The 11,303-nt window shown below is 39.5% G+C and overlaps 4 protein-coding genes across 4 annotated transcripts; 3 read left to right on the forward strand and 1 right to left on the reverse strand.

Annotated features, from left to right (window-relative positions):
* Positions 1–762: 762 nt before the first annotated feature.
* On the forward strand, positions 763–5,515 carry JH06_4158 (nucleoside diphosphate; the record flags this gene model as incomplete). The annotated part of the gene is made up of 18 exons (XM_014670213.1): positions 763–992; positions 1,023–1,204; positions 1,235–1,500; positions 1,530–1,781; positions 1,812–1,966; positions 1,996–2,152; positions 2,183–2,253; positions 2,280–2,388; positions 2,418–2,673; positions 2,703–3,347; positions 3,379–3,990; positions 4,021–4,178; positions 4,209–4,286; positions 4,318–4,617; positions 4,649–5,034; positions 5,064–5,274; positions 5,305–5,408; positions 5,440–5,515. 18 exons carry the CDS (start codon positions 763–765, stop codon positions 5,513–5,515), a joined length of 4,248 nt encoding a protein of 1,415 aa, XP_014525699.1.
* A 56-nt stretch (positions 5,516–5,571) lies between these two features.
* On the forward strand, positions 5,572–6,462 carry JH06_4159 (hypothetical protein; the record flags this gene model as incomplete). The annotated part of the gene is made up of 4 exons (XM_014670214.1): positions 5,572–5,710; positions 5,743–5,949; positions 5,981–6,104; positions 6,135–6,462. The coding sequence occupies 4 exons, from the start codon at positions 5,572–5,574 to the stop codon at positions 6,460–6,462; spliced, it is 798 nt and encodes a 265-aa protein (XP_014525700.1).
* A 1,662-nt stretch (positions 6,463–8,124) lies between these two features.
* On the forward strand, positions 8,125–10,052 carry JH06_4160 (putative protein s-acyltransferase; the record flags this gene model as incomplete). The annotated part of the gene is made up of 11 exons (XM_014670215.1): positions 8,125–8,153; positions 8,185–8,235; positions 8,268–8,424; positions 8,454–8,546; positions 8,576–8,665; positions 8,697–8,756; positions 8,791–9,460; positions 9,491–9,665; positions 9,695–9,779; positions 9,810–9,893; positions 9,927–10,052. The coding sequence occupies 11 exons, from the start codon at positions 8,125–8,127 to the stop codon at positions 10,050–10,052; spliced, it is 1,620 nt and encodes a 539-aa protein (XP_014525701.1).
* Positions 10,053–10,687: 635 nt separating this feature from the next.
* On the reverse strand, positions 10,688–11,019 carry JH06_4161 (protein disulfide isomerase-related protein; the record flags this gene model as incomplete). The annotated part of the gene is made up of 3 exons (XM_014670216.1): positions 10,688–10,751; positions 10,780–10,886; positions 10,915–11,019. The coding sequence occupies 3 exons, from the start codon at positions 11,017–11,019 to the stop codon at positions 10,688–10,690; spliced, it is 276 nt and encodes a 91-aa protein (XP_014525702.1).
* Positions 11,020–11,303: the final 284 nt, after the last annotated feature.

Here is an 11,303-nt window from a genome sequence, read left to right on the forward strand (position 1 = left end):
TCTTACGTTTCGTCTTGTGAGGTCCAGAGGAACGGGTGTTATCAACAACCGTGAAAGAACTGTCCTCTTCATCACCAAGAAGTCCTCGAAATCATAAAATCAATCCTAATTCTCACCTTCGCCACGGGACACAACAGAAGACTGCGTAACATCGATAATCATTCCCAGATTGTCATCTCTGCTGAATAGACTAAAAGGAAGGCCCTCGAATTGCTCAGGAAGCTGACAGGGACCCCAACCATGAGCATTTATCGAGAATGCAGGACAATTATAGGGAGATTCACTCGCTTGTTGAGCTGACATTCTTTAGTCCAACAATACGTGGTTATTTGTCGAGATTGAAACAATCTAAGAAAATCCCGAGTATTTCTGGAACCAAAAGGCTGCCACTTTTTGAGTGTTCTCTATCGTTAGATGGGATGGTTGTCGACTGTCATCGAATAGATGGTATCATAACTATACTGTGGATTCTTTTGTCGATCGTCACATCAACGTCAACTGAGGAGTTCTGTGATTCTGGAACCCTTGACACACTATGTGAGGTATCAACAAAACATAACTATGATGTAATTTCTAATTCTGTGTTGTCAATTGTAGGTGGAAGCCGATTCTTCATATGTATTCTCCGGAAATGGAACAGTGCACTTCATCTGCAATCATAAGGGGTGCGGGTCGATCTTGTGTACGAAGGAGGATTGTGAGATTGAATTCGGATTGCTAGGAGGATTTATTATGGACAACAATACTAGTATTACGGTATCGATGTCTGAATTGGATAATCAGCAGGCGCAGACAATTCGTGTTCATGCTGACGCTATTTTTATTAGTCAAGAGAGCTCTTTAGATTCTTCCTCTCTTGGAGATACAGCAGGGCCAGGAAAGGGAGATGATACAAATGGAGCGAGTTATGGAGGTTCGGGAGGTCGCTTTTCAGAGGACTACTTTTCTTACGCATCTAATATATCTGAAATTGTGGGTAATCCATTCTGCGAGTGAGTATTTGTTTTCTGTTTGATTTTAAGAGATGAATCCTTTTTATTAGGTTCAGGAACTGGAAAACATGGTGGAGGTCGTGTTTGGTTACAAGCCAATGTGATGGGCATTCGAGGTCATATTCTCGCAAATGGTGAAGATGGAGATAGTTTTGGTGCTGGAGGAAGTGGAGGAACCATTATTATGAAAGCTAAGAACATTACCATTGATCGTACTTTCCTACTCTTTTTCTTATTGTTAGAAGATGCTTTGATCTCAGCCATTGGAGGTATGGGGAATCCTATCTGTTTAGCACCATCAGATCGAAACTGTAGACAATTTTCGGATCGAAATTGGCGTTTCGGTGGAGGTGGAGGAGGTCGAATCTTTCTTCGGTACGAGAATCTGGAATGTGGAAACTATGACAGTATTGTCGTATATGGAGGTCCCTCAAATGGTGGTGTCCGTGGTTTAATTGGAGGAGCTGGAACAGTGACACATTTTGTGATTCAGGATAATTCGACAATAGTATATATGATGAGTCAACTGATATTTAGAATACATATCTTTCTTTGGATAATCGTGATCTCAAATCTACTGCTGGTACTCCAGTTGTCTTTCCTGCTACTCCGATTGCAGGTCTCACAGTTCAGCGTACTGCTGTTCTTTATACCTCTCATTTTGGATTGAAGCCCGAGACTCCTCCAGGTCCATTATCTCGAGGTGTGAGTATTCGGAATGGTCGCTTACAGCCTCTGAGGGATGATCTTGGACTAATCATTGATTCTCCAGTCATTTCGATTCTTCAAGTCTGTTAAGGAAGGACCTCTTATTTGTAGAACTCTGTACTCAGCGCAAAGAAGATGATTCATATGAGTGCGAATGAGTTTCGCATGTCTCAATCCACTATCAAATTTGGTGGAAACTTCGATCTGAATTGTATTGAAGATGTGAAGTTAGATGGTACTGTGGCTGAAGAATACACAAGTTCTGAGTATCCTTGAATTGTCAGTTCTTATCTAGTTCACATTTCCATGTCGAAGCTTTGGGTCCTATTGATATTCCTGGTACTGTGAATAGTCAGTTCATTCATATTGTATCTAATGTCTCTATTGATATTAGTGGAATGATCAAATCCCAACGATCTGATTGTATAACAGAGGATCTCTCTCATGATCCAGTCCTTTTCAGTTTCTCTTCTTATTCCTAGTACTCATTCTTCCTTGAGAATCGAACTGCTTTTGATGCAAATGCCACACGTCACTACATTCTTCTGTCTGTGTTTTCTCTTCATTTGTAATTCATAGTGTTTCTCCTTCCATCACTCTTGAAGCCAAAGCTCAAGTAGAAGGAGGAGCTACCTTCCTCTGTGCTCGAGAAGTGAAAGTCAATGGAATTATTGACGCTGATGGGATTGTAGTTTCGTTCATTCCTGTTTATCATAGGGTTGTCCTAGTGGCAAAGGTCTAACTCCGGGTCATGCTTCCAAATATCCTTATTCATGTGCTGGAGGAGGTGGATATGGTGGTCAGGGAGGCCAAGGAAGTGATCTGCATGGTGGTCAAGGAGGTGAAGTTAGTGGTAGTCGAGAACTTCCTCTCTCCATGGGTAGTGGTGGTGGAAGTGTGAGTCAGAGTGGAGGAAGCGGAGGTGGGATTATTATTATCAATGCTAACTCAGTTCTTCTTCTAGCAAAATCAGGTTTGTTTTTGTCATTCCATTCATATTAGAGATTTCAGCGAATGGAGCTCCAGCTTCTGCTGAGACAAGTGGTGGTGGTTCTGGCGGGAGTATTCTAATTGAGTCAGAATACCTGGAGTTCCATGGATTTGTGCATGCAGATGGTGGAATGGGAGGTGAGAATGGAGGTGGAGGTGGAGGTGGAGGTCGAATCATGTTTCTCTTAAACAATACTCAAGTTCAGGAGGATAGTGAGTTGTTCACTGGCAACTACAGTGCTATGGGGGGACTCCATGGAACTCCTCCTCCAACGAGCTCTCCATTCTTCGTTGCTAATACATCATCAATCTATGATGGATCTGATGGAACAGTTTGGACTTCGTTAGCACCATGTGGAGAGGGATATGGAACAGTCTTCTGTACAGTATGTCCAGCAGGCACATACAAGAATGGAACAGATGTATCTCCATGTGTAGCCTGCACGAATGGGCCTGAACACAGTGTATATACCAATCGAGGACAAGGGAACTCTCAATGTCCTTTCACTTGTCTGACTGGGTATCGAGGTCAAGACTGCTTAACACCGTTTGCTGAATTCTTACGTCAAATTGGAGGTTGGATGGTGGTAGGTGTGATTTTGGCTCTCTTCCTCATTACCATCAGTGTTTGTACTCTGTTGATTCTTCAATACAATCGTATCCTATTCATTCGTTGTCTCATACTTAGGAATGCGTGTACGCCAATACCAACAACTAGAACAGTCAGTTCCATCAGCATGGTATGCTCAAGATATCGATCGTGTTCGTCAGAAGCAGAAGTTAAATTCGCATTATCTCACCATTGCTACTCTATCAGAACATGTAGGAAGAATTTATCTGAATGGGCGAAATACTTTCCGAAACCCATGGGTTGTTCCTGTACGTCCTCCTGAGTATCTGATGCCTCTCATTTTCTTGCCTGAATATGAGAGTTTCCGTGATGAGATGAACAATCAATTGAGCTATCATATCTTCTGGTCTATTCTTTCAATCATCCTTGTATCGTTCATATTCCCTCCTGCATCTCTGTGGTTACTACAGAAAATGAAACGAGATCGAGCTCTGAGATTTGAGACTTATATTGCTAAGGGAACTCATTTTTTCTTACGAGGACCTCGTGCCCAAGCATTATTAGAATCAGTGAAGTGTGGATATGATGATAAATACTCCATTGCTTATATTGACATTCTCTACTTAGAGACAATGCCACCACCTGAAGGTATTGAATTAGGAAGTCCTCTTCTTCCTGTGAATCTTGTCATTAGCGGTAAGGGTACTGCATTAGATCCTTATACGATCGGTAATGAATCAGAGAATGATTAAGCTTTAGATCTGAGTGATGTTCTGGTGTCATCTATTCCTAATTGCAAGGATCTTCAGAAATTCATCGATAAGGAATACAAGAAATTCCTTCTGGAGTTGAATGTTCAATTACGTTCACTCTCTCCTATTGAGGTTCATTCTCGTAATGATATTGTTGACATTCGAGTATCATTCTATTGTGACTCTAATGATTAGGAAGATAGCAAAGAGATTATGAATCTATTTCATATCCAGAATCCTCACTATCAGTATCTCATATCTGCTGGAGTGAGAGTAGGCATATGGAAGTCTGTGTTATTATTAGCTTGATTTGGCAGTATCATGGCCAAACTATGTGAAGGGCTCACAAGGAAGTTCACTTCTCTCTCTTATCGTATCTTATGCTGATCAGGATCCTCTTCAATCTTCTACCTCCTCATCACTATCACGTCGTCGAGACTCAGTGATAGGAAAGAGATCAAAGCCCAAGGCTCAAGTGGGTATTCGAGAACATGCACTCTATTCTTCCTTCCGAAAGGAACGTTCATCGCTAAGTAAGGACCACTATTCCAGTGGTGACACAGTCTTCAGTGGACCTATCTCTGAGAAGTCAACAATTCGAGAAGTCTTCTTTCTACTGTAAATCTGATCATTAGGAAGCATTAGCCAAACATACTCCAACAGAATCTCTCCTCTCAAATTCCAATCAGAAGCCATTTGGATCCCTAGCTGATATCACACACCCATGTCGAGCTATTCTCATAACACAACCATTCACACCAGATCAGGTTCAACTTCCGAAGTCTATCACTCTTTGGCTCTATAGACTTCTCTTCAAGCGACCCATAGCTCCTCGTTCAATGAGTCTTCGTTTGGCTGTCAAGTACTTCCTCATTGCTTTATCCACTTTGGATCTCATTCGTATGATTGTCTCTTCATTCTCACTCTTAGTCACTTTAATGTTGAATGTGGATATGTGGTGTTGGGCTCCCAATCATTCATCTGTGTGTTCACCACGAGCAGTTGTAGTATCTTATCTCATGTATGCATTCGTGCAATGGTTCAGAATAGTTTCCCTCTCTCTATTATTTTGTCTCCACTCTCCATCTTTGTAGCCTCTGCGGCCAATTTTTATAATGGAGCCTGTGTAGCCTTAGTCCTCTTGCTTTCATCAATTCCTGCAATTGCTACAATGCTCTTTTTCGTCCACGACACACCGTATGTCGTAAATGCCACATTTCTGATTTTTGGATTATTAGTCTTGAAGTACCTCCAGGGACGCGTAGTTATAATTTTCTTGATTTATTGATAGTTGTTACTTTGCTTTATTGCCATTTTGGAAACCAAAGACAAGATTCAAATCAAACAAAAAGACCCTGATTTCCGAAGAACGTTCTCTGTTTCTGATATGGGGATGTACACCGTTGTTAACATAGCTGAAGTATAGGAATCGGATTCCTTCGACGAACTCAATTGGAATGGTGATTCGTCCAAAGTACAGTGATTCTATTGATATGATGTGATATTTCAATTTATACTATAGTTGAAATGCTGTTTGTTGTTGCCTCCATTTCACAAGATGCTTTACTTGTCATGTCATTCTGTTGTGAATGTTCAGTTTGACAAAAAGAACCATGTTGTGAAGTTTTCAGTGTATAAATACAACAAAGGGAAGGATCGATTCAAGAAACGATATGAATTCTCGTTTCCAGATTCAAGTTCGTTTTTATGCATGGTACTAAACTTGTAGATTCATTGGATGAAGTAGTTGTACTAAAGGATGTCAGTTGGCTTCCTTTTGAACTGTTTTATATTTCATGTGGTTTTAAATTTAGTATGATTCCTATTTGTATTCTTCGTAACTCCAGTACCAAACATTATCAAGTCCTTCGTATTTGTTTCAACAAGGGTGAAATCACTGTTTTGGCAGAATTTACATTCAATGGAAGTGTTCAAGGTGTTATTTGATTCTGTTCTGTTATTCATAGAACTCATTCTTACAAATGGTCCGACGCTGTTTCTCAAATCGGAAGACAATAAGCTCCAAGATGTAGTGCTTGCTGACAATTCGATCCTTCAACTGGCGTCTTCACCTATAGAACCTCGATTTATGTGAGTAATAACCAGTTACTTCATATCTAGTGACAATGATAAAGAATGGATGATTCAACACAATCAACGTTCCTTCTCTGTTTCCAAGGAAAAGAATGGCGAGATGCTTCTCCACATCCTTCTTTCTGGGCGAGATGGTTATTATCTCGTTACACAACAAGGGACAACGATCCGCATTCTCTATTATTCTCGTGGTTTTGTTATTGATATTGAACATATCAACGATACATTAATTGATCTATTTCCTATCAGTTGGTATGGAAACGAAGGCTATGGATGTCAGTTTGCTCATTCATTCTTCCTTTTAAATCAGCAGCGGATTCTATTTCGTATTCTTGTTTCTTTCGTTCAATTTTAGGCATATCTAATTCGTTTGTACTAATTGATGATTTCCTAAATTGCGGAAATATCCAGTTTTTTTGCTACGCAGTGGATTCCTATTTCCATTACACCTTACAGTCCCTTGATCACTCTGTTCTCATCTCTTCCTGTCTTCATGGTTCTTCGAAACCTCTTTCCATTCCTCCAGGTCGAAGTGTCTACTTCAAAGGACTGTCTCTCAAAGTATCTCTCTTTCAAGAACAGATTCAGCAACTTCTCATACGGAACTCCATCCTCCAAACTCTAATCTCCTCTCAAGATAGCATTCCAGCCTCCTTTCTGCATCCTCTTCTGCTCACTAAGGATCCTCCTCCTAAGAAACCACGAGTACATAAGCAGATCTCTATCACTTCATACAATGCCATGTCAATTGGACATGCGATCGTTCTCCATATTTGTGGCTCTTTTGAAGGAAGCAAAGGGGAAGAGTTGATTGTGTCTGTTGCTTCCTCGTCGATCTCTTTCTCACAGAATTGTGATGTTTGCGATGTGAAGTCGGATGGAAGTTTCTCAGCTGAACTTCGACTGCAAGGATCGTTCCCTTCAATTCCTATACCTCTCTTCGTATTCATCTCCGATTCTCATTCTCTTCATTTTGCTGATGTGATTCAATTGTACTCTCTTTCCACTGTTCCTAACACGTTTCCTTATCCCAGATTCCTCTATGATAAGACTGCTACTGCATCTGTTCGGAAGTTCTTTTTCTCCTCTGGTTTGCTCAATGAATCATTTCTCTCATCAACAATACATTCAATCACACTTCCTTTTACCATAGAAGAAGCGGAAGTATTGGTCAAACTGTGTCATTCTTATCTTGATAAAACGAAATGCTGCTTAGATGTGTCAGAAATACCTTCATGTCGACAATTGGTCCTTCGATTACGCGAATCTCTTCTGGAAGAAGCATTATTTTGTAAATCTCAAGTTGTTGTAAGTTTCTTTAAGCCTATATCATCGATAGACTTTGGATCATGAGATTCGAATTACAAAGGAAGGATTACGCTATCGTATCAGGAATGACAGTATCAGCTGTATCATAGTATCACTGTTTTTGGGATTGTTGCAGTGGCATTGACTTGGTTTGTTATAAGAAACAAGGCATCATGCAGTTGGTCTTGTCGTCTGTTCTTCATCATCCTTTGGACTCACATAGGATGGGTCCTGCTTGTCAATCGGTATCTCGCCTTCAAAGTACTCACATCCAGGCTTCCCCCATGTGTATTTACCTCCTGCACCTTCTTTCTTGATCTCCCTCGATGCTCCATTTCTGGAAAGATGACGATCCATCTCTCGTTTCCCCATTTCCAAAACAATAATAATGCTATTCTTCGTCACGAAGGGAGGATATCACGAAGCGAAAGAGGCGGATGTCACGGGGATGAAGGTATTCTAGCGCACCATTTGATGTATCTATTATATCTTGATTATAACTCATTATCGTTTCATGACTATTTATGGGACGTCTAGTAGCAATTACAAAACCAAAGAATAAATCAAATCGTCAATATGGTAGTTTTGAACCCGTTTGCAAAGGAAGATTGCTTTGGAATCACTGCGAAGATTCTCAAATTGCTGCTACACTCGTCATGGTATTGTTCAATTGGATAGTGTAATGAAGATAATTGTCCCGTCGTTACTTATGCTAGGTTTAGATGGAAAGAAATTGATGTAATTTTTGTTACATTTAGCTATATCTTAGTGATTCCACTTCGCATTGGCTCAGATCTCTTTATCTCTTGTTCTATTTACTGTAATTACTCTGCTACCTGTTGTTATCAGTAGTTCTATTTATTTCGCATTGCGAACATGGCTTACTGAACCTGGAATTTGTCTAAAGAGTGAAAAGGAAGAAGAGCCACCTCCCGAAACATCTGAAAATCAGCGAAAAGTGGCTAATCTGATGGTCTGTGTTCGAAACGACAAAATTGACCTAATCACAGTAATATCCATCCCTTTCGTATCAGTTAGAAATATATATCTCAGACTCCATATATGGTGAATGAACAAAACATTGAGGGACGTACGATTCTTCATGGTGCTGTCCTTCTTAACAAACCCGAAGTTGTCTAAATGTCCCATTTTGAGCCTAGATTGTATCGTGCCTCTTACAATTTCGTCCTAATGTGTACAGTCGAGATATCTACAGTCTTACAGTATTGCATTATGCTGCATTCAATAGAGTGACGTCATTTTTATCTTTATCATAACTAGTATGATGATATTTGTGCTCTCCTTTTTGAATATCTTGGAATCAGTAAACATCGATACGAAGTATTTCTATAATCACTGTTGATTATTATCATAGATAGAAAAGACAATGTATCGTAATGAGGTCCAATCAATCCTTCCAACTTATGATGTTGATTTTGATGCGTATTATCTAATGAATAACTATGAGAGGGTCTATCTCGATAGTATCAGCGATTGTAAATACTGTCCACATCAGATGGCCATTAATGCAACAGAACTCACTTCACAAACTTCTTCTACAGTCAATCAATCTTCCGTAGAAATCATTGCACTTTCTCCAGACAATTCACAGGCTGAATCATTTATGCAATACAGACAAGAGCTTCCAGAACGAAACGATGATGGTGAGAGTCTTCGTAGTTATGTATCTGAAGAGAGCTCGTTATCAGATAGTTCAACATGTATTCATCGCAATGATGATGGGAATGGATTGGATCGTGTTCCTCTTCTCATTGATTCTCTCAGTGAACAAGAGACCTATTACTCCAATTCTTTGAATCAAAATATGAGTGATCGTGCAATCGACTCTCCTGTGAGTGAGAACACAGTTATAACACCACTAATGGAAAATTTGAGTCAATCAGCATCTGAATCAATCGCAGAGAACAAGATTACAGACTCAATAATCTCACATACTTCCACTTACTTCAGTCCGGATAGCAATAATCAGAAATCTTCTCTACATCAAACAGTTTCCTACATTCCCGCGGGAGGAAGCATGCAAAGTCGTTATGATCAGAAGACTTTATTTCTAGTGACTGCTCACTCGTTTGTCGCTAAACCGCATTCAGAAGATGCAGAAAGAATCTCACCTCACAAACTGTTTTCATTTATCTGCATTGATCAGAATTCCATCGTACCAGTGCGTTACTGTCGCTACTGCCATATCTTTATGCCGCCTCGATCCTTTCATTGCAGAATATGTAATTGGTACTGATGTGACAGGAATATCACTCTAGTTGTGTACGAGGATTTGATCATCATTGTCCCTGGATGGGTAATTGTATTGGAATCCGAAATCATGGGTACTTTATGATGTTTATGGTAGAAATCGATTCGGTTTTTGAGAGATAGTTCTCGGGAATCTGTGCATTGTTACTTGGATTGTATGTCGCTTCTTGGGGCATTGTAGCTTCTCTTTCAGATAGTTATATTATTGTATGAATTGAAATTAGAATGTTGATGGGATAGTATCATGCTGTCAATGCTCTATTTCTGTTGAAGCAGTCGTGGACAGAGCTTGTATTCTTTCTTTGTACTACTTTCCTTATGGCTCCTTTAGGCAAATTGTTACTGTATCATTTCTACATTGTATGAACTCTGGTTGTGTTTTAGTATCAGACTTCATTAAATTGTACTACACACGAAGAGATTCGAATACCAGGAAAGAAAATCCGAAAGAAGAATCATCTCTCGAAACAACCCTATTTTCCTTATAGTAGAGGATTTATTAAGAATTGGAAGTATTTCTTCAGGACGTTGAGAATTGCTTCTCACATCCCAAAACAAGAATCAATTGTTTCTTATAAACAGAATACAAATCCTTTCCATGGTGTCCACTCTCAAGTATTGACAGTTCTTCTAATTCTGTGTCACTAAGATTATCTAAATCAACCTATCCATTAGCAACTTCAACTTCAAGTACATAGGTACTTAACATTTGCCGACCGAAAATCCAACCAACCAGGATTATCACGATTAACAAGAGTACCAACCAATTAAACGATCTCTCACTTTTCATTATAACTGATGTAGTATTTCTGCCTCCAATTGTTTCCACATTCATATAAAATGAACAATCAGATGGATTATGTCCAGAATCAATTGCCTTTTTTCTATGACTCATCCAGTCACTTCTTTCAGCTACGCTGTTATTGCAAATGATGTGAGACTTGATGCCTCTCGATTCCCATTATACTCAAACACCCTGCGCTAGAACTATTATGTATCAATCACAGATACATTTGTAAATAGAAAGAGACTTGGGTAATAGTGAACATTGTAGCGTTTAACCAACTCTTTTTCAACTGTTCCATCCACCTACAAATGATCTGATCTGAGTATTCCTGCATCAGCAACACCAATAAGTCCCTTAAGATTCGTAGCACTACTCTCCCAAGCTGGAATCATCTTTTTACAGTGATTACACCACTATATGAAATGGAAATTAATCAAATACAGGAGCAAAGAAACGAACAAACCAGATTCCCGAATCTTCAGAGTTAACGACTGTATCAAAATTATCAATGGTTAGAGAAACAATATCTACATGATCAGGCAACATATAGATATTGATCACCTGAACTAACAACGAGGTCGCAGATGAACACAACAAGAAGTATTCTAAAAGAGAATATGATTCAATGAAAAACTACTTGTTCATCCCAACAAACAGGAGAATAGAATGAATCAAAGCAATAAAATCAACGTAACATAAACTCACCAGCTCCAAAATGAATTGCTACAAGTAATCGTTCTCTCATTATCGCATCTGTTGAATATTGAGGAAGATCCAACTGAAAGAAACATGTATGAGCCACAGGAAGCATCTCATCTCCTGATGAACAG

Source organism: Blastocystis sp. subtype 4, assembly GCF_000743755.1.
Source record: "Blastocystis sp. subtype 4 strain WR1 chromosome Unknown seqid_0310, whole genome shotgun sequence".
Taxonomy (NCBI): domain Eukaryota; class Bigyra; order Opalinata; family Blastocystidae; genus Blastocystis; species Blastocystis sp. subtype 4.